This window comes from Chenopodium album, chromosome 17, assembly GCF_948465745.1.
Source record: "Chenopodium album chromosome 17, dcCheAlbu1.1, whole genome shotgun sequence".
Lineage (NCBI taxonomy): Eukaryota > Viridiplantae > Streptophyta > Magnoliopsida > Caryophyllales > Amaranthaceae > Chenopodium > Chenopodium album.
In genome coordinates, this window is record NC_137850.1 from 33,631,814 (window position 1) to 33,654,655 (window position 22,842).

The 22,842-nt window shown below is 34.6% G+C and overlaps 2 protein-coding genes and 1 pseudogene across 3 annotated transcripts; 1 reads left to right on the plus strand and 2 right to left on the minus strand.

The window, feature by feature from the left end:
- Nucleotides 1-213: 213 nt before the first annotated feature.
- Nucleotides 214-4,411, plus strand: LOC145587806 (putative WRKY transcription factor 69). 2 transcript variants are annotated; one of them, XM_081644485.1, is made up of 3 exons: nucleotides 214-764; nucleotides 1,124-1,270; nucleotides 3,516-4,411. In XM_081644485.1, exons 1-3 carry the CDS (start codon nucleotides 619-621, stop codon nucleotides 4,102-4,104), a joined length of 882 nt encoding a protein of 293 aa, XP_081500611.1. In that variant the 5' UTR covers nucleotides 214-618; the 3' UTR covers nucleotides 4,105-4,411. The 2 variants fall into 2 exon arrangements, with proteins under 2 accessions (XP_081500611.1, XP_081500612.1); XM_081644486.1 differs by having other exon boundaries at nucleotides 1,127-1,270.
- Nucleotides 4,412-6,307: 1,896 nt separating this feature from the next.
- Nucleotides 6,308-14,631, minus strand: LOC145589592 (ras-related protein YPT3-like). Its single transcript, XM_081646233.1, has 2 exons — nucleotides 14,230-14,631; nucleotides 6,308-7,062 (listed from the first exon to the last, which is right to left on the minus strand). The coding sequence occupies exons 1-2, from the start codon at nucleotides 14,448-14,450 to the stop codon at nucleotides 6,630-6,632; spliced, it is 654 nt and encodes a 217-aa protein (XP_081502359.1). The 5' UTR covers nucleotides 14,451-14,631; the 3' UTR covers nucleotides 6,308-6,629.
- Nucleotides 14,632-15,416: 785 nt separating this feature from the next.
- On the minus strand, nucleotides 15,417-17,664 carry LOC145587807 (pentatricopeptide repeat-containing protein At2g41080 pseudogene; annotated as a pseudogene).
- Between the last annotated feature and the right edge of the window lie 5,178 nt (nucleotides 17,665-22,842).

The following is a 22,842-nucleotide window of genomic DNA, read 5'->3' on the forward strand; positions in this document are numbered from 1 at the left end:
AGTTTATGAAGTCCCCACCTTTTACCCTCACGTAGTAAGATTTAAATCTCATACCTCTATGATCTAAGATAAATCTCTCACTAAGTGAATCAAGTCTTGCTTAGTTCATTTTTCTCATATATCCATTTGAACGCGCATATAAGAACTAGACTCTTCAATATTCTAAGAATTTGTATATGATTCGTTTTCCATTGAATGTTTAGATCAAGAAAAAACAAAGAAAAAGAAAATTAGTGTAAATTATCTAAAACGCTGTCATATAAAATGATGAATTAATTTATGATTATAGTAATATCACATGATTGCGTATTTGCTCGCACGACCCAAAAATAAAAAATGCCCACTTGCCCATCTGTAAACATGACCACTAATCTTAACTTATTAATTAAATAATGAAGAAAATTAAACATCTCCTTTCCCCTATAATCCCACCATTTCCACATAAACTCTCACCTCAACACATACACTTACTCCATCAAATCATATATATCTTCTTTTTCTCCCTCCTTTTTCTTATTTTTAACCAAAAATATCAACTTTTTAGGACAACTCTTTTAATTAATTAAGGAACACAATTGATTTTTGTGTTTTGTTTTGGGGTTCTTCAAATAATTAATCATGGTCATGGATAATAGATATAGAACAAGCTCATATATCACACATGAGCAAGATGACCCTCAGAGCTCATCAGAGAATGGAGCACCCGATTCGCCATTCTCCGGCGACGACTCAAGAGCCACCGCCACCGCTCCTCCTAAAAAAAGGTATGTCCAAAATGCCAGAACTAGTAAAAACTTATTGTTTTTGTGAACTTCTATGTTCATTTGTTTATAATCATCAAAACCTGTCAGGGTTGGTTAGCTCCCTTCCCCTCGGCCCTCGTCATGCAGGACACGAGGGAAATTTAAGACGAGCTAACCAACCCTGTATCACCAAACAAACATGTACCATCATAATTAGAAATTAAAACCCATACATACCCAAAAAAAAGTTTACAAATTTCCTAATCTCTCTCTATATATATATACTTCAAATGTTTATAATTATAATTATAATTATAATTGTAATTGTACTAGAAGTAAATAAAATTATGCTAATGATGATTAATTAATTATGTGAGTAGTAGGAGGAGCATACAAAAAAGAGTGGTATCAGTACCAATAGGAGAAGTAGATGGATCAAGGAGCAAAGGGGAGACATATCCACCGTCGGATTCATGGGCTTGGAGAAAGTACGGTCAGAAACCAATCAAAGGCTCTCCTTATCCGAGGTATGTACGAGATTATCCTACGCCCTATTGTATGTAATCATATCTAGGGGTGTTACCGAGCCGAGATATGGCGTATGTTAGTGACGAAGGCGGCTCGTTCTAACATAGGCCTTCCTTCCCATGGAGTTGTTGGAAACCAATCATGGGAGTTGTCACATCCTTGTTTATGTGCGTGTTGTTCACGCTGCATCTAGCTAAAGAACAAATGTTTAAGTTTTTAAAATTAGAATAGAAAAAAAAAAAAAAATTATTTTTCGATTTTTGGCGGAGAACCCGATTTTAATTTTATTAAATTTTTTTATACTAGTTGTTACCTACTTCTCTGAAGACAAATCTTGTATTATTTAATTTCGGTCCAATCACTTCAAATTAAAATAATTGATATTAGTTGAATAATACTCTGTATTAATAACTCGGTAATTGTATAGTACAATTTTTTTTTGGTGGTTTTAAAAAAGTGATCATTATTAGCGAAAAGGAAAAATAGCATTAGATTATGGTTTAGAATTTCTTGATCCCTAACATGTCTTGTTGTAATATTAAATTAACCTTCTTTTATATTATCGTTTTTTTTTTAAAATTAAATTTCTCGATAGACAATTTTGGTAATAAGACAAAAAGAATAAAATTCACTATTTAACAATTTTAATTTATTGGGTGGATTTATTTTTTTTTTTTTTTTTTTTTTTTTTTTGAAATATTGCAAATTATGAGATAAAAGACGATTAAGTATGCATTTATCCTTATATGAAATACTGAAAAGTTTTTGTACTTTAATAATCTAATCAAATACATTAGAAATTGCTTAGGATAAAGGCTTTGATTGATCTTTATTTGGCTAAGCATGTACTAAAAAAATGATTTTTCTTAGCACCCAATCCAATGTTGATAATTCCTAGGGAAAAAATAAATTAAATTAAGGCTGATAATTCTATACAAAAAAATTACGAAGTATGTTTTTATTTAGATAAATAGTTATATTTATTAAATCCCACAACATTTTGCATTTATGGTAGTTGGGAGAACATGAGAAGATTCTGTAACATGTTCTCACGTATGACGTTTGACAATTTGATCCATATTGGATACAAAATTTACTTTAAATGTATAGAATCACAGACTTATCCAATAACTTGTGTATTCAATGAATTTCATAAAACAACAAAAAAAGTAAAATCAATCGATTACTTAGAAGAAAGATATGCCACCCATTTTCCTAAAAGTTGGGAAAAGACTTACTTATACTCTATAATCTTATAAGACATGTCTATTATACAATTAAATGTAATTAAGGTCATATTTACATCTAAAATATAATTACATCTAATTTTTCATTGTTATTCATACCAAATAATATTTGTTATAATGATACACACCGGGAATCAATATGGGAGTATGGGTATCAATATGGGAGTAGGGTTTCTCTTATCCTTTTTTCAACCCAACGGACTTTACTTGCTAACACAAGTCAATGAAAGATTCTAGCAAGTGGAAACCTTTTCTTACAAACCGAAAAAAATTTGATGATTAAAGAATATTATATGAATAGTTTAAAGTCAAAATATTACACATATTATAAATAGAGAAAATATTTTTTATTTATTCCAATTTTGTTAATGTTACACTATGACTTAAGTTGGCTATTTTTCTTAGTACACTTTCTCGTTTCTCTGATCACAAATACTTAATTTCTTGTTCTTAATTTTTTTTTTTTTTTCACTTGTCCCTTTCTTTTTCTTTTAAGGATCCACTATTTTTTAAAAAAAGTTTTATTTTTCTCACTATCAAAAACTAAGGTATCACACCATCTCTCAATTACTTACATATATACTCAACTATCTTACATCACATCTAACTTTAATTGAAATAAGAATTATTAACAAAAAAAATTTTATTACTCTTCCTAAATTGTGTGTCTTCATAAAGTGTAAATTAAATTGAAACGGAAAGAGTACTACTTTATGTATTATTTTTATTTTTGTTTTTGTTTTATGTTCATTACTCCGTAAATGGGAAGAAGTTGTGAAACAAATGGAGTGTTTAAAGTGTTTTACATTTTGTAGTATTACACGCGCATTAATGGAAAAGCTTTATCTTACATATTTGTCTTATTATTGGTTGTTTTACGTGCGCACCAACTCCTTCCTCTTCCTTTTCACCATGATAAAAATGCTTAAATATTCATGTGCTTTTGTTTGTATTCGTTATAATTTAATTATGATTTTATTTAATTTTAATTTTTCAGGGGATATTATCGATGTAGTAGCTCAAAGGGTTGCCCTGCTAGAAAACAAGTAGAAAGGAGCCGTGTGGACCCCACAATGCTTATTATAACCTATGCTTGTGAGCACAACCATGCTCTACCTACTACCAAACACCACCACCACCACCACAACAACAACAACCACCACCAAACACCGCCTCACGCCACCACCACCTCTCCGAATATTCCGTCTCCTACAACTCCTCCCGTCTCGGTAGCTCCATCCGATTCTGCTGAGGACGGGGCGGAGGAACCGTCTCCGTCGCCGTCATCGCCGTTGCACATTCATCCGTTTGGTGATCCACCTCATCTAGAGTTTGTTGGTGACACCTTGATGTTAGGTAATGTGGGGGTTGAGTACAATTGGATATCTGATTTGTCATTCTACACGCCGGCTTTAGTAGGGCCTAAATGTGATGATGCTGAGGTGGCAACATTTCCAATGAAAGAAGAGGATGAGTCATTATTTGGGGACTTGGATGAGCTCCCTGAATGCTCTCTAGTTTTCCGTCGTGGCCAAGGAAGCATCGACAGGTGTCCTACCGCCCCTCCGATATGTGGGAGTACATGATTAAAAAAAAATTGATTTTGTAACTTTTTTTTACTACTCCCTTCGTTTCAAGATATTTGAATTGCTTTCACATGTCGTAAAAAGAAAAAATATTTAAGAATCAAAGCAAAAAGAGCAACTCTTGTTTTGAAGCGAGGGAAGTAGTATTTGTTTTTAATCCATTGATTGGGTTTTTCCTTTTATGGTGATTGTTTAGCTGTTACATAAAACACCAAGACGTGTTTTTTACACTATACTACAAAGAGTTGAGAATGAACGGATTCACACAAATTTTTTTGGTTGACTGTTGATTCATAACTTCGGTTAAATGGATCGTTAAATGGATAGTTTAATTTATTCTTTTGTATGAATCTTTACTAAATTAAGGATTAGAGATTGTACTATTGTTTTGATGATTTGGAAATTGATCATTCTTGTGCTACTACAATTTTACTTTTTATTATATATTTCCTCCATTTTTATTTAGTTGCAGCACACCCTTTTGGCACGCATGTTAAGGAAGATATTAGACTAGGTAAACGGATAAATTAAATTACAAAATTTTAACACCTATAAAAAGAAAAGGATAAGTTGTTACGGTTTAAATTTCATAGCTTTATTCATTCGTTTACCTAGTTTAATCACTTCATCAATAAACGTAATAAAAGGTGTGTTGCAAGTATAAAAAAAACAGAGAAAGTATATAAAAGACACAGATTTCGAGCAATTTAAGATCATAATTAGTGTCCTTTATAAGTACATAGTATAAAAAATTCATTCCTTTCTTTGCAGATTTTTTGTTTGTAGTCACTGTAAGATTAAACACACTTTCTAACATCATTGAATTTAGTTAACTTTGCATTGATTGATTTCACGATTTAGTACAGCTTCGGGGTTGTCGTTCTCAAGTCAAGTCAAAATTGAGCCTAGTTTTAAATTATCTAACAAGATCCACATTTTTTTTTTCCAAAATACTCTGTATTTATTAACAAAGAAGTAGTGTAACTTGGAGGTCATGTTGAAGAAGTTTAAACTCACAAATACCCGCAGCGCTAGTAACATGCATCTCTTTGATAAGGATGAAGACAGGTCTTTCAGAGTACGTCTTTAAACTGAGATTGACACAATTTTCACAACTACACAACTCATATCTGGTTCATTGGCATGAACTATACTCGGCGATGGCTCAAGCTGAGATGTTTAAGCTATTAAACCGAGCCAGGTTTATCAAGGAACTTGGACTAAATTTTTTTAAGACTCAACCAAGGAATAAGGCGTCAATGGTCGATGAATTGCAGGAGGAAGAGTATTGTTATGTTTGCAAGAGAAGGATAAAAGAGAAGAGGCGAAAATGTTATCAACTGCGGCTGTCATAGAATCAGGTTAAATCGTTTATCAGAAATGTTTTGCATTTGATATCATCAACTGCAGCATATTTTGTTCATTTCTTGTTACTAATTTAGAACATCATCTATTCATCCAGAGCAAGCAAAGCCACCCATTGTGGAAGATGAGGGTGACAATTCCTATTTACTCGGAATCTTCTTCAGAAACTGATAAATTCCCATTTTACACTTCCTAACATAACAAAACAAAAATGCATTCATTTGTTGTTAGTAGTAATTGGTGTACTTGTTTTGATCAGAAATGGAAACTGATGCCTTAAACAAGTCTGATGCCAAGTAGCAATTTTGCTAATGTTGAAGACAACACTTTTTCAACAAACCATCATATTAGCCCACTATATTTTCTCAAAAAATAAAATAAAAAAATAAAATAAAATAAAATAAAATAAAAAAATTCCCATTATATAATAGTTGCAACATTTTTATAATTTGAAATAGTTGCAAATCCAATGACTTTTTAATAAATACTTGTATTATCTATATGACTATGCAAGTAAAAAAAAAAAATAAATTATAAAATAAAAATAAATAAAAATAAAAATAAAAATAAAAATAAAAAAAACAGGGTCAAGCAAATTATACTAATAGGTAAAAAAAATGGTGCAACTATTTCTAGATGGAGGTACTATTATTCTATAATACTTAGTCAAGCCGAAGGTATTCAAGGCTACCTTGTGAAGCAACAGAAATTATGTTAATTCAACATTCATCGAAGGTATTCTAGGCTACCTTGTGAAGCAACAGAAATTTTGTTAGCATGTTCGCAGTGTTTACCATCCAAAATCACAGCATTAAAAGGGAAATAAACAGTTGATAACAAAAAAAACAAAGACCTGAAATTATGGTATGTGCAATAGAAATGCAGATTCATAAACTGCTGCATCATCCAAGTGATCTTCTAATGACATGTTTGAACATAAAGAAGCCTCATCAATCAAATCCATGCAAAAATACAGTTCCAAATAGCTTCTACTAAAATGTGTAAGCATCTAGACTTCTTCTATTAATTATATAGACAACAAAAATCCCTATTCTTTCTTTCTTTCAAGGGACGGAACTGACCCGCAGAAGTTCAAACAGTTAGGATTTTTCCCAGCAAAACAAAAAGGTGTGACAGCAAAGACTTACTACAGTAAGTAACTAGTTTGAGCAGCAGCCTATCTTCTTCCAAGCTGAGGTCTCGTTTTTTATATTTATACTCTCTCCTTGGGATGGAACAGCCGATGCAGAAGCATCACCAGCATCAACTGCCTTCTTGCTGACGATACGATGGATCTGAGTAAGAACCTCAGTAAAAGCCAACTCCACGTTGGTTGCCTCGAGAGCAGAAGTCTCCATGAAGACAAGACCCTCCTGCTCTGCAAAAGCCTTCCCTTCTTCAGTAGTAACAGCAACCAGATGCCGGAGATCTGACTTGTTACCAATCAGCATGACCACAACATTTGGATCAGTATGCTCCCGTAGCTCTCTCAACCACCTTGCAGCATTCTCAAATGTAGCTTTCCGAGTGACATCATACACAAGCAAAGCACCCACAGCACCTCGATAGTAGGCACTGGTTATGGCACGATACCTATTTCAACAGTAAAGACAGGTTCAATTTTGTTAATTGCTGGCATTCACAAATGGGATAAGAGATAATTTTAAATTACTCTTAGCATAATATGTATATCATTTCTCACAGAAATTAGAAGAAAAGAATCAAGTTGTGCGTTATAGAAAATGAAAGGGAAATAAATCTATATACATAGTATTAATTTTAGTCATTTTGACAACACTTCACCCATAATCTTCCAGAACCCCAATACTCAAATTTTATGTACTTCACAGTCTATCCCAATAACTTCCCAATTTTCGTTTTCTCAAGGGACTCCATTGTTTAATACTTTGTATTGTTTTCGCAGATAATATATCCCATTCATAGTACTAAACAATTTATCTGAATGAAGCAAAAGCTGCCAGTAGGAAATGAAGAATATAATCAACCCAGTGATTTTTAATGGAAAGATACTCTCCACCTAAGAAATATTAGGTGTTACATTGATCTACTGAAGCTTCTGCAACAATTCACAGACACACACTAGGACCTAAAGAGAAAACTATATTAAGAAAGTAAACCAAGATCCTATGCAGAATAAATTTTTTAAGACCGTTGAATATACTGCGAAGTGTGTCTCCTCACGCATAAAACAGCAGCTCATTGTATTTAACCCCTTAGGATGCAGAGTTTCAAAAATCATCACATCTTGCAAAACTAAAGCATAGGGCTTTTAAAAAGAGAGGCAAGTAACAACCAAAAAAATCACAGATAACAAGTATGCACAGCTGCACAGAAAGGCAAAAATACAACCTCCTCTCTATAAAGTAATGCTTATTCGATGTCCACATATACATGAAACAATGATGGGCCATGCTTACATCAACAATAAACTATTGGTTCAGAGCATCTCAATTAGCAGCAATGCTTTTTTTTTCTTTCTTTTTCTAATTCTGTCTGTTTATCTCTGACGCATAGATCTATCCTGCATCTTGCTGTATTATTAAGAATTTTAAATATACAAAATCACATCTACTACATATCCAACACATAGCAGAGGCAATTTTCAGAGTCATATCATCTTTTGTTGCTCACACGTCAAGATACTAGGGAATTCGCATTTGAGATGGATTATTGAATAAGATGGAAGAATCATTACCTGTGATTAAGTACAAGTCACCAAAAAAAAAAAAAAAAAAAAAAACAAAAAAAGTACAAGTCACAATATTAATAAGAAAAAAAAAAACCATCCCATCTATCAAGTATAAATAGTTGTTAAAAGAAAATAAAAATCACCCCGAGGGTATAAAAAAAAAAAAAAGCATCTTGTCAATAAGTACGAGTAATATATTTCATAACCTATACACTCAATGTACTTCAGAGATCCTCTAATTGTTGATAGCTCATCTACTCAAGTGAACTACATTTACTAAACCAAGAATTATAGCTTTTCAGGAAAAACCAAAAAAGAAAAATATGATCAACACAATGGGTGGAAGGATAGTTTCGAATATCAACAAATGCTGCTATTCTCCACCTCAACCAACAAAATTAAAACCACCAAAACCTAATGTTTCATAATGTACCAATTAGACAAGCTTATATACTGAAGATTAGAAATTCTAATGAAAAACTAAAAAGAACAATTGTTAGATCAATAAAATCCACTCAAGATAACAAAAAGCCCCTCAAGAGAGATGCTTAACTGATTAACTCAAACTAGTGATGTCAATGTATATATCTGAAAAAATCCATAAAGTTGCCAATATGTAGCTTGAATCATGAGATTCATGACACATATTAAATAAAGGCTCACAGCAGAGGAAGCACCATGTATAAAGGTCACAGTAGCTAATTATTTGCAGGCACTCTTTCTCTAGGACCACAATACAATACAGCACTTGATGCAACATCCAACTACACCTTTCTATACAACTATAGATAAATAAAAACATTCAGTAGATTAAAGAGCAAAAATACCCGAGACAGAAGGGCACGAAACTCATAGCATATTGAATTATATACTACCTCCGCTTCATATTACTCGCAACAATTTCCTAAAACGCCCGCTTCACATTACTCGCAACAAAGTGATTTCTTTCCTTTTTTAGTAAGTTTTTTTTGAATGATTTTACAAAATTACCCTTATTTTTTTTTTAAACACCCCAATTAAAAAAACTGATTTTATCTTATTAACTTAAACTCTAACATTAATTAATTTAACAATCTCCACCAAAATCAATCCCCTTCCATCTAAATTCATCTATCATTCAACCACCTTCATCTTCTTCCTCATCCCCATTATTTTTCACTATCTTCCTTCATCATCAAAATTCTTCATCTTCTTCCTCATTCCCATTATTTTTCTCTCTCCTCCTCTAACCCAATCTCAAGGTTTTTCTAGATCTGAGGGTTTTGTGGGTTCGCGGGGTTTGCTGGCTGCTGGTGGTGGTGATCGTGAGTGGTTTCGTGGGTTGGTGGGTTCAAGGGTTTGTGGTTTTGTGGGTTGGGGGTGGTCGTGAGTGTTTTCCTTGGGTTGGTGGGTTTAAGGGTGAGCGGTTTCGCTGGGATCGGCGGGTTCGCTGGGTTGGTGGTGGAGGTGGGTTCAAGGGTTTTCGTGGGTTTTAATTTCCAAATCCGTGGGATTGGTGTTGGTGGTCGTGGTTTTCGTGGGCTGGTGTTGGTGGCCGTGGTTTGGTGGTGGTGGTTTTCGTGGGTTGGTGGTGGTCTTGAGTGGTTTCGGTGGTGGTGGTGGGTGGTGGCGGTAGTGGGTGGTGACGGTGGTGTTGGCGATGGGTTAATTATTTTAATTATTGTTAAATTTGTTTTTTCTTTTATTTTTGGGTTGGATTGATACTTAAGTATATGCCCTTATTTTTCAATAACTACACTTAAAGATCTTTTGCCTAGGAGTCCGCGCGCACCATTTTGTTGCGAGTAATCTGAAGCGGAGGTAGTATATATATACTCAACCTTAAAAATCATCCGCTAAACTTGTATAAGATGTGGCTTCAAACTACTCTAGAAGATATTTACTCTAAATTAATACTATGATAATACATAACATTATAGTTTCGCTTAATGTTTCCCAGATTCGCAGACTTGTCAAACCTTTTGGACACTGCAATACCTAAAGCTTGCAATTGACATTTCAGAGCAAGAAAACATATCACCTACTCATTCCAATGCTATATTCTGATAGAATTTCTAAAGATGTAATTATAATATTGAGATCTGGAAATATTTACCAGCCTCATATTCTTTTTTCTTTCAAACCATGATACACTCTAGTATTTCTTACAAAAGAGACAAAGTTATATAAGCAAAAAAACAATAACTCTTTATCAACTTCATTTAACAAATATTTTTTTTTTTTTGTATCCAATAATCTTCCTTTGTGTGTTAAGGGTCATAGAACTGTCAGCCTCCTACGGGGAAGCGTATATACAAACATTTTCAAATATAAGGTGGACTATTTTCTCCTCATATTTATTCCTTCTTTTTATTATTGTATTGTTTTGTTTGTGATAGGGAGGGGTTATGGAACAGTTGGGAGAACAGTTGGCATATCAACACATAGTTATTCAAAAATCTAGCAGGTAACCTTTCAATGTGAAACTCATAGGCCACAGACAAGGGTCACAAATTCACAATCCAAGAAACAATCAGTTGTAGTCCACTTTAGATGGTATACAACTATACAAAAACACACAAGATCTTGCTTTAACAAGAGTGAGTGGACAGCACTGCCAATCACACAATTACAAAGCATCTCTCCCTATTTACATAAGTTATCCAATCTGAAGTAATATAGCCCTGGGAAATCAACATGGTTATCAGCAATGGGTTGGGATAATAGGCTGAGTTCACTTATTGTAGCACATAACCATAACTTTAGACTCAGTTTCCATTCCCACACTCAGCTAATGACATTGTTGGTTCACTTGGTTGTAAAAGAGCGCTTATAGCTAAATCATGATGATTGTCCTGGTAACTAAATTAGATTATCCTGTCAGATCCTTATCATTCACTGATGACAGCACACAACCACCAGTAGCTATTACACTTGTGTTCCATTCTATCAGTCTCTTTTCTCATAGATGAATCCAATTAAATGACAAGACACACCAACAAAAGACCACAAACTAATTGTTATTGGAAAGATATTCATGGTATAATAGGATAGGAAAGCACAAAATCCAATTAGACCTTTACTTTCTAAAGTTTGCTTAAGATATATGTAGAGAGCTAAGCATAAAAATCCACAAAATTCAACCATTGAAACAAGAAGCTGAACGACTTGGATAACCTAAAAATGAAAAATTATTTATAATTTGGAGTATAATCTAATTATATGTGACCCAAAAAGAGAGAATCAGGTAATATGCAGAGGGTGAGTCCAGGGAAAGGTAAGAAAGGTATCAAACAGCACAACAATGACAAAGCTCTATGCAGGTAAAGAGCCTGGGAGTAAAGAAGCAACTACAATGAAATACCAAATGCAACAAAACTACATTTGTATACTGAAAAGATCCAGAATCTAATTACCTGTTTGGTTACTGGTTTTAAATAGCAAATAATAGTGATAAGTTAATAAGTAATTTGCAAGGAAAGTTTCGTAAGTCGTAACAATGTTCATGCTAATCTTTTCCAGCATCCAAGTACTTCATAGATTTCCACATTCAACCGAAAATAAATACAAACATACCCATACTTGGTGATAGAATTCCAATACCATGGACATCGACTCAAACATAGCAAATCTATCACATACTTTTTTTTTATCAAAAAAAAAAAAAAAAAAACTACCATTTATTACCACTCACCATACATACTGATATTGGAATTTTATCAGTTCTACTTGCTAAGTACTGGGTGTATCATACACCAAGTAAATTAAGTAGTGCCTGAGTGTGAGCTATTTCTCAAAGTTGTAACAAGCATATCCATGAAGATAGGAGTTAAATGAATTTTCAAGAAGCCTTAGAAAGCATTTGCAACTGGTAGATAGCTAAAATCAACATAGTCAAACAGTACCCTAAACTACTCAGCGTTGTCCACGGTGTACTAAGACAATGTCCTGCACTTGGATGGTAAAACCTAGTGCAGATTATCGGTAAGATTAAGCAAACATACCTCTCTCTCACACACACTCACTCACACAAACAACTTTCTTTTCTCTCACACACACGCACACGCGCGCGCGCACAAGTAACTTTCTTTTCTCTCACACACACGCACGCGCGCACAAGTAACTTTCTTTTCTCACACACACACGCACACGCACACGCACGTGCATGCGCGCGCACACACACACGCACACACACACACACACACTCACTCACACACACACAAGTCCTACATAATTTTCCTCATAATGTCACTAGTAATTAGTAACTTTCTTTTCTCTATGTGAACTCCTTTTCTTTAATATTCCGTAATGTCATTTCAGCCCAATGAAATACGATACAGCTAGTGTGAAGCTCACAAGAAAATCTATCAGATTCCATCACCAACAGCATCTAGGAAGGTATAATTTTATAGAATTTCACCTGTACCTAATGTAAAGCGGGCAAGAGATAGCTAAAGACACACTAAAATAAATGTCTACAAGAAATATGTATGTGCCCCCAAACTCTAAATGATCAGATCTTTAAATAAACTTCTTTAATATGGTCACAGGCCATCCATAGAGGCTTTAGCCGAACATAGAAAACCTCAAAAACCCATTGCTAGGTACTTTATATTCTATACACTAATCAAAAAGTGTAAATTATCGCTGACATAACAGCAAAATCCAAGAACACAGACACCTGTAAATGTCTCCTAATGTATACACGGCCACATGGGTCACCTGGGACCATCCATTATTGTATTGGCATCTACCAAATGTCTCCTCATGTATTTATGGGGGTCACCTGGGACCATCGGCACCATCCATTAATGTATTTTTCCATGCTACAACTGCAACCTCAATGAATTACTTGTTCTTCCAGATTTCCTTCCACAACCCAAGATATCCAAATGTATCTAAATTTAGCTATGCATCTTGACTCTTCAATCTTCATCCATTCAAGCAACTAAAATAAGGTTCATAAATTATCAAATTTAAGGAACTTGGTTTTTCAGGGTGCTCCAAGGCAAAAAGGGTCATGGGATAGAAAAGGAGACACTAAACAAATCTCTAAAGAAAAGAGCTTGCCATAAATATAATAGTATGATTGCCTAAAAATTTTGTCAAACTTTGGGTAAAAATGCAGGTGTGGTCGAGCCTAAGCCGATTCCAGACAGAATAGCTTCAATCATTTCATTAGGCAATGGACCCCGCAAACTTCACTAGGACCAGGGTTCTCCAATACAATGAGGCAATCCCCTCTATGTGTCTTATACTTTTGACAACTAAGTTCAAGGCTGTTCTTACTTTGGAATAAGTAGATTAAGACCAGATGTGGATGATCCTAGTATTACTTCATATATGAATATTAAATCACATGGATAGCATTATAACATATCCAGGAAACACATGCATACCATGAACATTATAGCCACTGTGGAAGCATGATTTATAGATCATCATCAACAATAATACTTCATACAATAATGATATAAATATGAATTAACATGGGTCACAATTCCAAATATCTATATCCTTTGGTCACCCTCGATCAGCAGCTTATACCAAAACAAACCTTGGTATCGCACAAACTCCCAACACTTGTATACACAATCCATAAACATCTCCCTCAGCAAGTGGGTTTGGAATACAAAAATACAAAACCTATGTGTCATCGTCTTCAATCCGTGTGTGTCATCCTTACCCAAGCACAGGCCACGTTAATCTCCCTTAGATCATTCCAAATTTATCAAATTTATCGGCAATCTCTTAAGAAGCAGAATACCCACATATGCCTCCTCCATGAAACCAAAACAAACACAAGATTCTAAGCCTCATTCTAAATAACCCACTAAACAAAAGGCGCAAAATTTACCAATTATCAATCTCATACCCTATTACATCACAAACCCATCAAATTTTCATCCAAATTATGAAACCCCATATCATAAAAACTAAAGATATTAACATATAAGTAACACAAACCCCAAATTTGTAACACATACTTTCATTATAAATACAATTAATTACATGAAAACCTAATAAACAATAAGCAAAATCATGAAAGAGAGAGAAAAGGGAGGGTTTACCTCTCTTGGCCAGCAGTATCCCAAATCTGAGCTTTGATAACCTTACTTTCAATAGTTAAACTCCGAGTAGCAAATTCAACCCCAATAGTAGACTTAGACTCCAGATTAAACTCATTTTTGGTAAACCTTGACAGCAAATTTGACTTACCTACACCTGAATCACCGATCAAAACAAGCTTAAACAAGTAATCATAATCATCATCTGCTTTATATCCTGCCATTTTAATGGAAAATTTAGGAAGTTTTTGGGTAATTCGACCGTTTGAGAGTGATGGGTTTTGCCCAGAATTGATTGAGGAGAGAAAAAGAGTAGTCGGAATTGCTTGTTAACGAAAGTCACTGGTGATTTTTGTGGGGTGATGTGTTTTGAGTGCTTTTTTCCTCTTTTTTGGACTTGTTTTCTTTCTCTTTAAACTGGGCTTTTTGGCTAATGGGGGTGTAGTACTGTAGTGGTGACCTTGTGGGTAGACAATTTCAGTATTTTGGCATGTTAAAAAAATTTGGTCGTTTATGACTTAAAATAATGTTATTTTTCAGGAAGTTTCAATTAATTAATTTATTTTGAATTAATTAAAAAGTTGGTTTATTTTGAGCTAATCACGTAAATGTTAGCTTATTTTTAACAAATTTTTCTTATAACTATTATATGTGATTATTTTTTAATATACCCAAACTGACCCAACCCACATTGACTCAATCTAAACCCAATCCGAACACTCGAATTGACAACTCAAATTTCCACGAGAAATTTAGTTGTCGTAATTGATAGTTATTTTTAAGGGCCAGTGTGTAGTATCTTCCTTCTATCTTCAATTGCGAGAAATGACGAATTTACTTTTCCATAGATCATTTTAGAAATAAATAAGTCACTTTTGTAGTTTTTTTTTTCTTTGTTCATTTAGTTATTTTTAGTTTCATTATTACATAACTTATCCATCTTGTGCATTATTATGCCTCATTTGTGTTTTCCTTGTTTCACGTTGTTTTCATAACTATTTGAACATGCTCGAATTTAAATAAATTGCCATTGATCGAATAATTGTTGAATAATGTTAATTTGAGGTCGTTAATCGATGATTATGTGCTTATGTAAGATTTTGGATTACTAAGAAGTGTTTGGGTGCGTTTATATAGATTTTCACCTTTTCCAGTTATATGCACTTTGCAGTCTCCAGATCCACCCAACAAAAATTCCTACAGGTGTTCGGATTTTGTTTGTTTAATTCTCACCTATTCAAGCTATCTGTAGTCCTTCCAACAAAATTTCTACGTGTTTCGGTGCCGTTTTGATAGCGCTTGAACAAATTTTCATGAACAGCCAACCTCTTGCTGTCAATTATCCTACCAATAATCACTGCAAGAACATTCACCATTTTTGAAATGATGAAACCTACTAGTATCACGCACTATAATCTCCCTGTCCTTTATCCTAGATATGTACTTGATAGCTACGTGACAATCATCACAAACACGCAGATTCTTCATCACCCTTATAGGAAAACCAGGAGGAGTGATCATTAGAGCAAATGCAACGGCCAACTTCTCACTATGCTGAGCCAAATTTTGCTCCTTCGCTTCCGTATCCATTTCTTGCAAAACAGATCCAGTATCTGGAACATACCCACATTTCTTTATATCTGACATTAGTTCTTTTAGATATAGATAAATCTCTATGGACCTAGGATGGTACTTTGCTCCCATGGTGAATTGGTGTACTTCATTCTTGAACTCAAACCAACTAACACCCGGTTCCTTCTTAATTCGTCTATCCCTCATGGCTTTTCTGACAGTAGAAACTTCATCCCACCTCTTTGCAGAGGCCTGGATGTTCGCAAGCATAACATAGGAAGCGGAATCCAGAGGATCAAGTTTGAGGACCTCTTCAGCGATCCTCTTAGCCATTACAGTATTTTTATAGGTTTTACAGGCAGATAACAAAGTTTTCCATATAACAGCATCTGCTTTAGTGGGCATTGATCTGATCATATCTTCTGCTTGCAAGAGACAACCAGAACGCCCAAGTAGATCAACAGCACAAGTGTAATGCTCTAACCTAGGTTTTAATCCATATTTCTTTACCATTAGGTCAAGATATTCAAGTCCTTCATTCATCAGTCCACAATGACTACAAGCATATAAAAGACTCAGAAAAGTAACATCGTTTGCCTCCAGTCCTTCTCGTTCCATTTGCTTGAAAAGCTCAATGGCTTCCCCTCCTTTGCCATGGAACCCATAAGCAGAGATCATTGAGCTCCAAAGGACAACATCAGCATCTTTACAGAGCATGAAAGCTTTGATCGATTCTTCTAAACATCCGCATCTAGAATACATGCTTATCAATGAACTAACCAGAGGAACTACAGAAGTAACCCCACGCTTTATCACCTCAGCATGTATTTGAAGGCCTTGTCCCAGGGTCCCCAATTCAGAACATGAACTAAGGACACTAACAAATGTAATTCTATCGGGTTGGAACCCTGCCTTTTTCATTATATTATACTGTTCTAAAGCACCCTCAGGGCACCCATTTTGCGCTCTTCCGGCAATAAGAGTATTACAAGCAATCACATTATGAATAGGCATCCCTTGAATTACTCTCTCCCCTTCCTCCAAACTCCTACACCTCATATACATATTCGCCAAGGCACTGCCAACAACCAAGCTCAGACCATGACCACTCTTGATGGCATAAACATGAACCTCCCTCCCACAAAACAAAGCTCTCAAACCAGCACATCCTCGAAGCACGCTACCCAATGTAAACTCATCCGGCGAAAACCCCAACAAATGCATCCTCGAAAACAAACCCAACCCCTCCTCATTATGCTCATACTGTATCATCCCCGTGACCATCGCATTCCAAGTCGCAACATTTCGTTCAGGCATTTCATCAAACACCTTTTGTGCACTCCCAAAATCACCACTTTGCAAATACCCATTAATCAATATGTTACTAGACATCACATTCTTCCTATACATCACATTATACAGCACTAAAACAGTCTCCAATTCCCCAAGTTTTCCATACATATTCAACAAATGATTATTAACGAATTTATCTAAATAACACCCAGAAGTAATTGTAATAGCATGAAGCTGTTTTCCCCATGAAATCGATTTTTTTGAAATACAACCATGAATTAAATGAGAAAATAGATTGGGGTCTGACCATATTTCAGATTTGAAGCTCTCAAATGCTTCTTTCAGGCGTCCCTTGGAGCAGAGATTGGTTAGCACGTTAATCGAGGAGGTGTTCAATGGTTGACTAGAGTATGAAGAAGAACAAGTGTTGAAAGATGTTCTGATAATCAGAGAGAAGCAGCAGGTTGAGCGAAGCGATTTGACACCGGACTGCATCATTGCGCAACGTGTATACAAGTTCGCAGAGGAGCATGATAAGTAGCTATGGCAATTCGGCTTGGTGCTGTACTGCTGTATTTGAGTCTTGACTGTCAAACTGAATATACTGAGGAATTCTCGAGGAGATCACATCCTCTAATAGGTTGAGTCCACAGGGACACAACTCAGGGGTAAAAAAGAAATTTGCATCATTTAATTAAAATAAAAAGAATGCAGTACAAGAAAAGCTGAAAAGGCTTTCAAATCAAAATGAAAAGAGGAGTTGAGAGTTGGTTTTAGATCTGGTGTTTGTTTGTAGGGATTGTAGGTGGGATCTATAATCCCTTATTTGTTTAATGGGAATTGTTATATCCCATATGAAAGGAATAGGGATAAAAAAAAAAAAAAAATAGAGTTATCTCTCTATTTTTGTAACAAGAGGGGCAGGTATAAGGTGTAGGGATTAATTTTGAAATGTAAAAGACAATTTTACCCTTAATGAAAGGGAAGGAAGAGGGAAGAGGAGAAATGTTAGTAAGGATAGTTATGTAATTTTACTATTTATCCCAATTTAATTCCCAAATCTTACCAAACAATGGATAACATAATTTTTTATCATTATCCCACCTATTAATTCTCTATCCTTATCCTACCTTCTTATCCTCATTATCCCTATCCCTATTGCCAAACACCCCACTAGGGTATTGAGGCGGAGAGGAAGAGAGAGAAAGCAATTTCATTTCCCAAAACTTTTTAGGGACAGCAAATTGGAACTCTAAAAATTGAACCAAGTTCAAGCAAGGGTATTTGGAGCTCGAATTTGCCGATCTTTGTTCATCGTCATTGTCAGAAGTCGTCGTCGGAAGTTTCTAGAGTAACGTATTTCAACTGAAGTTTTCGAGTTTCGTGTTTCAACTGAAGTAACGTATTTTTTGAACTAAATTTTGTTCCATAAGTTTTTAGTATTAGTGAATATTGATAATCTTGCAATTTATTTGTTGAATTTCGTTCAAGGTCTCCAAAATCCGTGTTTTTTGAGTTTTAATTGTTTATTTTTTTGGGGAAAAAATTCGTTTAATTGGGTAATTAGGGCTTTTTGTCAAATTTCGCTAGCTATTTGTCAAATTTAGATGTTAATTTGTTTATTTAGGTTTGAGTGGGATTTGTAATGTTGTGATGGGCAAATTATGTGTTCTTGGAATTGTAAAGCTCTAATTCTTCTTAATAATTGTCATGTGAATTGGGGGTTTATGGGGGTGAATTGGGGGTTTATGGTGTTGTCCCAATTATCTAATAATTTGTATGGTGTAGAATTTTGGGGAAAGTTATTGGTGTTATATTGATGCTGTATTTTTTAATAATTTGTTGGTGTATATTGATGTTGTGTTATGAAATTGGTATGGAATGGTGGTGGACTGGAATTTTGATATGACGCAATTAAGAAATTGGTATTTAGCTGGTACCATCTTATGGCTTGTTGGTATTGTTATGATACCATCTTATGTATGGTTGTATATTGTTCTATGCCTAAGATTTTAACATTTGTGTAAACCTAAACATGTTAGAACTAATATGAACTTGTTTGTGGTGGTGTGTTGTGTACAATAAATTTGGAAATCATGTGGTTGAATTTGTGAGTAAACTGCTCTAGAGTGTGTGTTCAATTAATGATTTTTTTTTTGTGTGTGGTTGTAATGTAGTTAGTCATGGTGTCCGAGCAGTTCAATGACTCCTCATTAGGTTACAGAAGTAATTGGGGGGTATGTTACAAAATGTCTAAGAGTAATTTTTTTTTTTTTTAAGATTATACATTTCATGAGTTTTGTTCTCTGATTATATAAGCTATCTATGGTTCTGTAAGTGAATGTATGTATTGAATCATTTTGCGTTGCACCATTTGCAGTCTAGCCTAAAAAATAAAGAGGAATGTTTCAGCTGCTTCATCTAGCAAACAAACAAACGATATAAAAGAAAATGAAAGTTGTGGTTGTTGAGGATGTTGAGGAAGGAGAAGATTATAACTTTGACGAAATGATTAGTGGGTCAAATTCTGATGATGCTGACTATGTGGTGGAAGAAGAAGAATACTATGTTGAAGCTGATTTAAATGTTGTTGACTACGCTGAGGAGTCAGAGTACATAATTACTCACACTGATAAGAAGTGTAAAGTTGTTCCGCCACCAAAACCTCCGAGCAGACCTCCTCAGAAACGTCAAAGGGTTGTGAGAAGGGTAAAGCGGCCAATAGTAGTTGAACAAGAAGAGGTACATAAATAGTGAATTTCAAATAGGATGTTAAATAAGTTTGTTTGATGAGTTTGTGGATTTAGAATGGTAGACGATAATAATTATTTGTTTGACTATAGGTCATTGTTGAACAACCGGGCCTAACGTTGGGTGAAAAGGCAAAAAAAAATTGTGTGGCAGTTGCAACTTAGTTGAGGAATTGCAGCTGGAAGGTAAATATTAATAGTATTTCAAAATGATCCATTTATTTTCTTCATGTATATTTGGTGATTAAAGGTTCTTTCCATTTTATTTTGTCATAAGCCATCGACTTTCAACTGTTGTGTTGGTGCTTTTGTAAATGTTGTTAAGGGGTTGAGGGTAGATGATGATGTAGGGAAAATGTAGGTCGTTATCTAATCTTCCCTAGAGCCAAACAAATTTATAAACACTTAACAAACCTAAATTCGAGTATAAAGGTAAGTCAAGGGTCGAACCCAAAGGAACGGTAATGTTCAAGCACTCTCAATTATGCGCCTAAGCTAGGTCGAAGTCGAAGGTGAAGAAGGAACACTAACAACTAACAAACAAACAACCAAACAAATAAAACACTAGGAATGGGGATCAACAAGTAATCATGACAATTGCAACAACTTGGGAAATGCCAATCAAAGGTTGTGAAGACTAATGATAAGAGCTATTAATTGGAATCAAAGAGCTATCTCATAATTGTTAAGCTAGGGTTCACTATGAATAACAAACTAAAAGAATCACAATCCAAACCAATCGATAATTGCAATTCCTAAATCAATTGGTCGTGTCATTAGCAAATTACAATGCAATCTAACATAATTCTCAAGGCCTATTCGAATTACACACATGCAAACCTTTATTAATCACTTTAATCTCAACAATCAATCAACACAATTCCCAAATTAATCACAATCAATCAATCATACAAGTTTTACCCAATTCTTAGCCAAACAACTACTCAAGAATCATCATCTATCAACAAACAACTAAAGAAATCAAGAATCAACAAAATATCAAGAGCAATTACACTAATCAAGAATCAAACATCAAAATCAAACCAAACAAACATGAAATTAAACAAAGCAATAAAATGAGATAGAGTTAGAAATCCTAATTGATTGAAGATTTTCAATACAATTGTCACCTTGAATCTTCAATCTCTCAAATCCCCAATGAAATTCCTCACTTTCTCTATCTAAAACTACTCCTAAAATAATCCTAGATCTAGATAGAGAAGCTCTCAACCTAAGCTAAGAACTATGAGATCTAAAATTAGATTCTAATTGTTCTAAAATTGGTCTCTTAATTTTACCCCAAAAATGGGTATTTATATTTACAAGGTTAAAAAAAAATAAAAGAGAATAGAAAACAAAAGGAAAGGAAAAGAAATGAAAAATAAAATAATAAAAGAAAAGAAAAGGAAAATAAAATGAAAAAGAAAATAAAAGGGAAATTAAAAAGAAAATTAAAAGAAAGAAAGAATTAAAGAAACGAAGTCAGTGGACTTCGATTTAGCTTCATTTAATTGGGAAATTATCCCATGTTTCGCACATCATCACCGTAAATCACCAACATCAACGCACAAACTCCATCAAAATCAAAGGCTCCAAATCATACCCAGCTGTGCGCACGCACCAGTGGGTCTTCAAGTGCGCACCGAGCTGGAGGTTGACGGTGTTTGCGGGGTTGCAGGGGAAGTCCGTGATGGGAGTTGGTGGTTGTTGCAGCTGGAGGAACGGTTGTTGGTGGCAAGCCGGTGAAGCGGGGCTGGTAGGTGCGGTCGTTGTTGGAGGAAATTGGTTGCGGGATGAGGGTGGCGAAGGTGGCTGATTTGGTGTTAAATGCGGGAGCAAGGGAAATGCTTGAGGTGGTGGTTTTGTTGCGGCTGGAAGGTGGTGCAATTGGTGAATAGGTGGTTGGAGCGAGGGAAGTGCGACTTGGGAGTTGGAGGTTGTTGCGGTTGCTTTGTGTGAGTTGGAGGTGTGAAGTGGTGCGGCTCGTCTACGCTCTCGAGAATCAAGCTCGTGTGATGCTCACAAGCAAGGTAGCCCCAAATGCTCAAATTTTACTTGTTCATCACTAAAATTAATGAGAGCGCAATCACAAGAGCGCGAAAACTTAAACTTGCAAATGGACTTGAAACACACAACTCGATCCCGAAAAATCTCCTACAAAAGACGCCAATTAAGAGGAGAAAACAAAATAAAATAAAACTAAACTAAAACTACGGATTAAGAACTAAAAGTATGAAAAACTCGTAAAAACTAATCGAAAACCGAAAAGAGTTATTAAAACGGAAAATAAAAGAAAACTAAGAAAATTATATGAAAATAATGAAAGAAAATATAGAAAATGAACTTAAATCTTATTCTTTTGAGCGCTATAAATGACGCTCACCAGATGACGATAAAATTAAATTGTTGTAGGAAAGTGGTTTTGGAGGGTTATGTGAACATGGATTGATTGAAGCTATGTTAGATAAAAATCTCTTAGCAAATATCTTTCCTTGGTAAGTAGCAAATTTTTGAAATGAAAAATTACTAACATGACTTCGAAACAATAATATAACATCACTTGAACATTTTCAACCTTTCACAAGAATGGGATAAATTACGAAACATATTTGAAGGATACTAAACTCAAATTAATTAAGTAAAAAAACAATATTTTTCTAATTAATGAAAATAACTTCTTATTACTTATATTAATTTAAAAGATTAAGATTAGTCTTCAAATTGAAAAGACAAGTGTTAAATATGTAAAGCCTCCATGAACACGAAAAGCGTAGTTAGGCACAAGATGGAGACGTAGTAGGGACAACTGTGTTATAAGCGTGTAATATCTGTAAATATATAAAAAAGCTTTACTCGGTCAATGTGGTTAGGATACTATCAAAGACCCTTTGAGTTACGATGGTATCTTGTACATACCATCAAAAGTCTTTTCAGTTAGAATGGTACCTTGACCATATCATCAAAGGTCTGAGAAATACCAACACATATCTATTTTGTTGTC

Bases quoted from the DNA above. Each gene is read 5' to 3' on its own strand.
- LOC145587806 (XM_081644485.1), top strand. From the start codon at position 619: ATGGTCATGGATAATAGATATAGAACAAGCTCATATATCACACATGAG. The intron at 765-1,123 runs GTATGTCCAAAA...TTATGTGAGTAG, and splicing joins ACCGCTCCTCCTAAAAAAAG to TAGGAGGAGCATACAAAAAA. The intron at 1,271-3,515 runs GTATGTACGAGA...TTAATTTTTCAG, and splicing joins AAAGGCTCTCCTTATCCGAG to GGGATATTATCGATGTAGTA.
- LOC145589592 (XM_081646233.1), bottom strand. From the start codon at position 14,450: ATGGCAGGATATAAAGCAGATGATGATTATGATTACTTGTTTAAGCTT. The intron at 7,063-14,229 runs GTAAACCCTCCC...CTGTTGAAATAG, and splicing joins GATACTGCTGGCCAAGAGAG to GTATCGTGCCATAACCAGTG.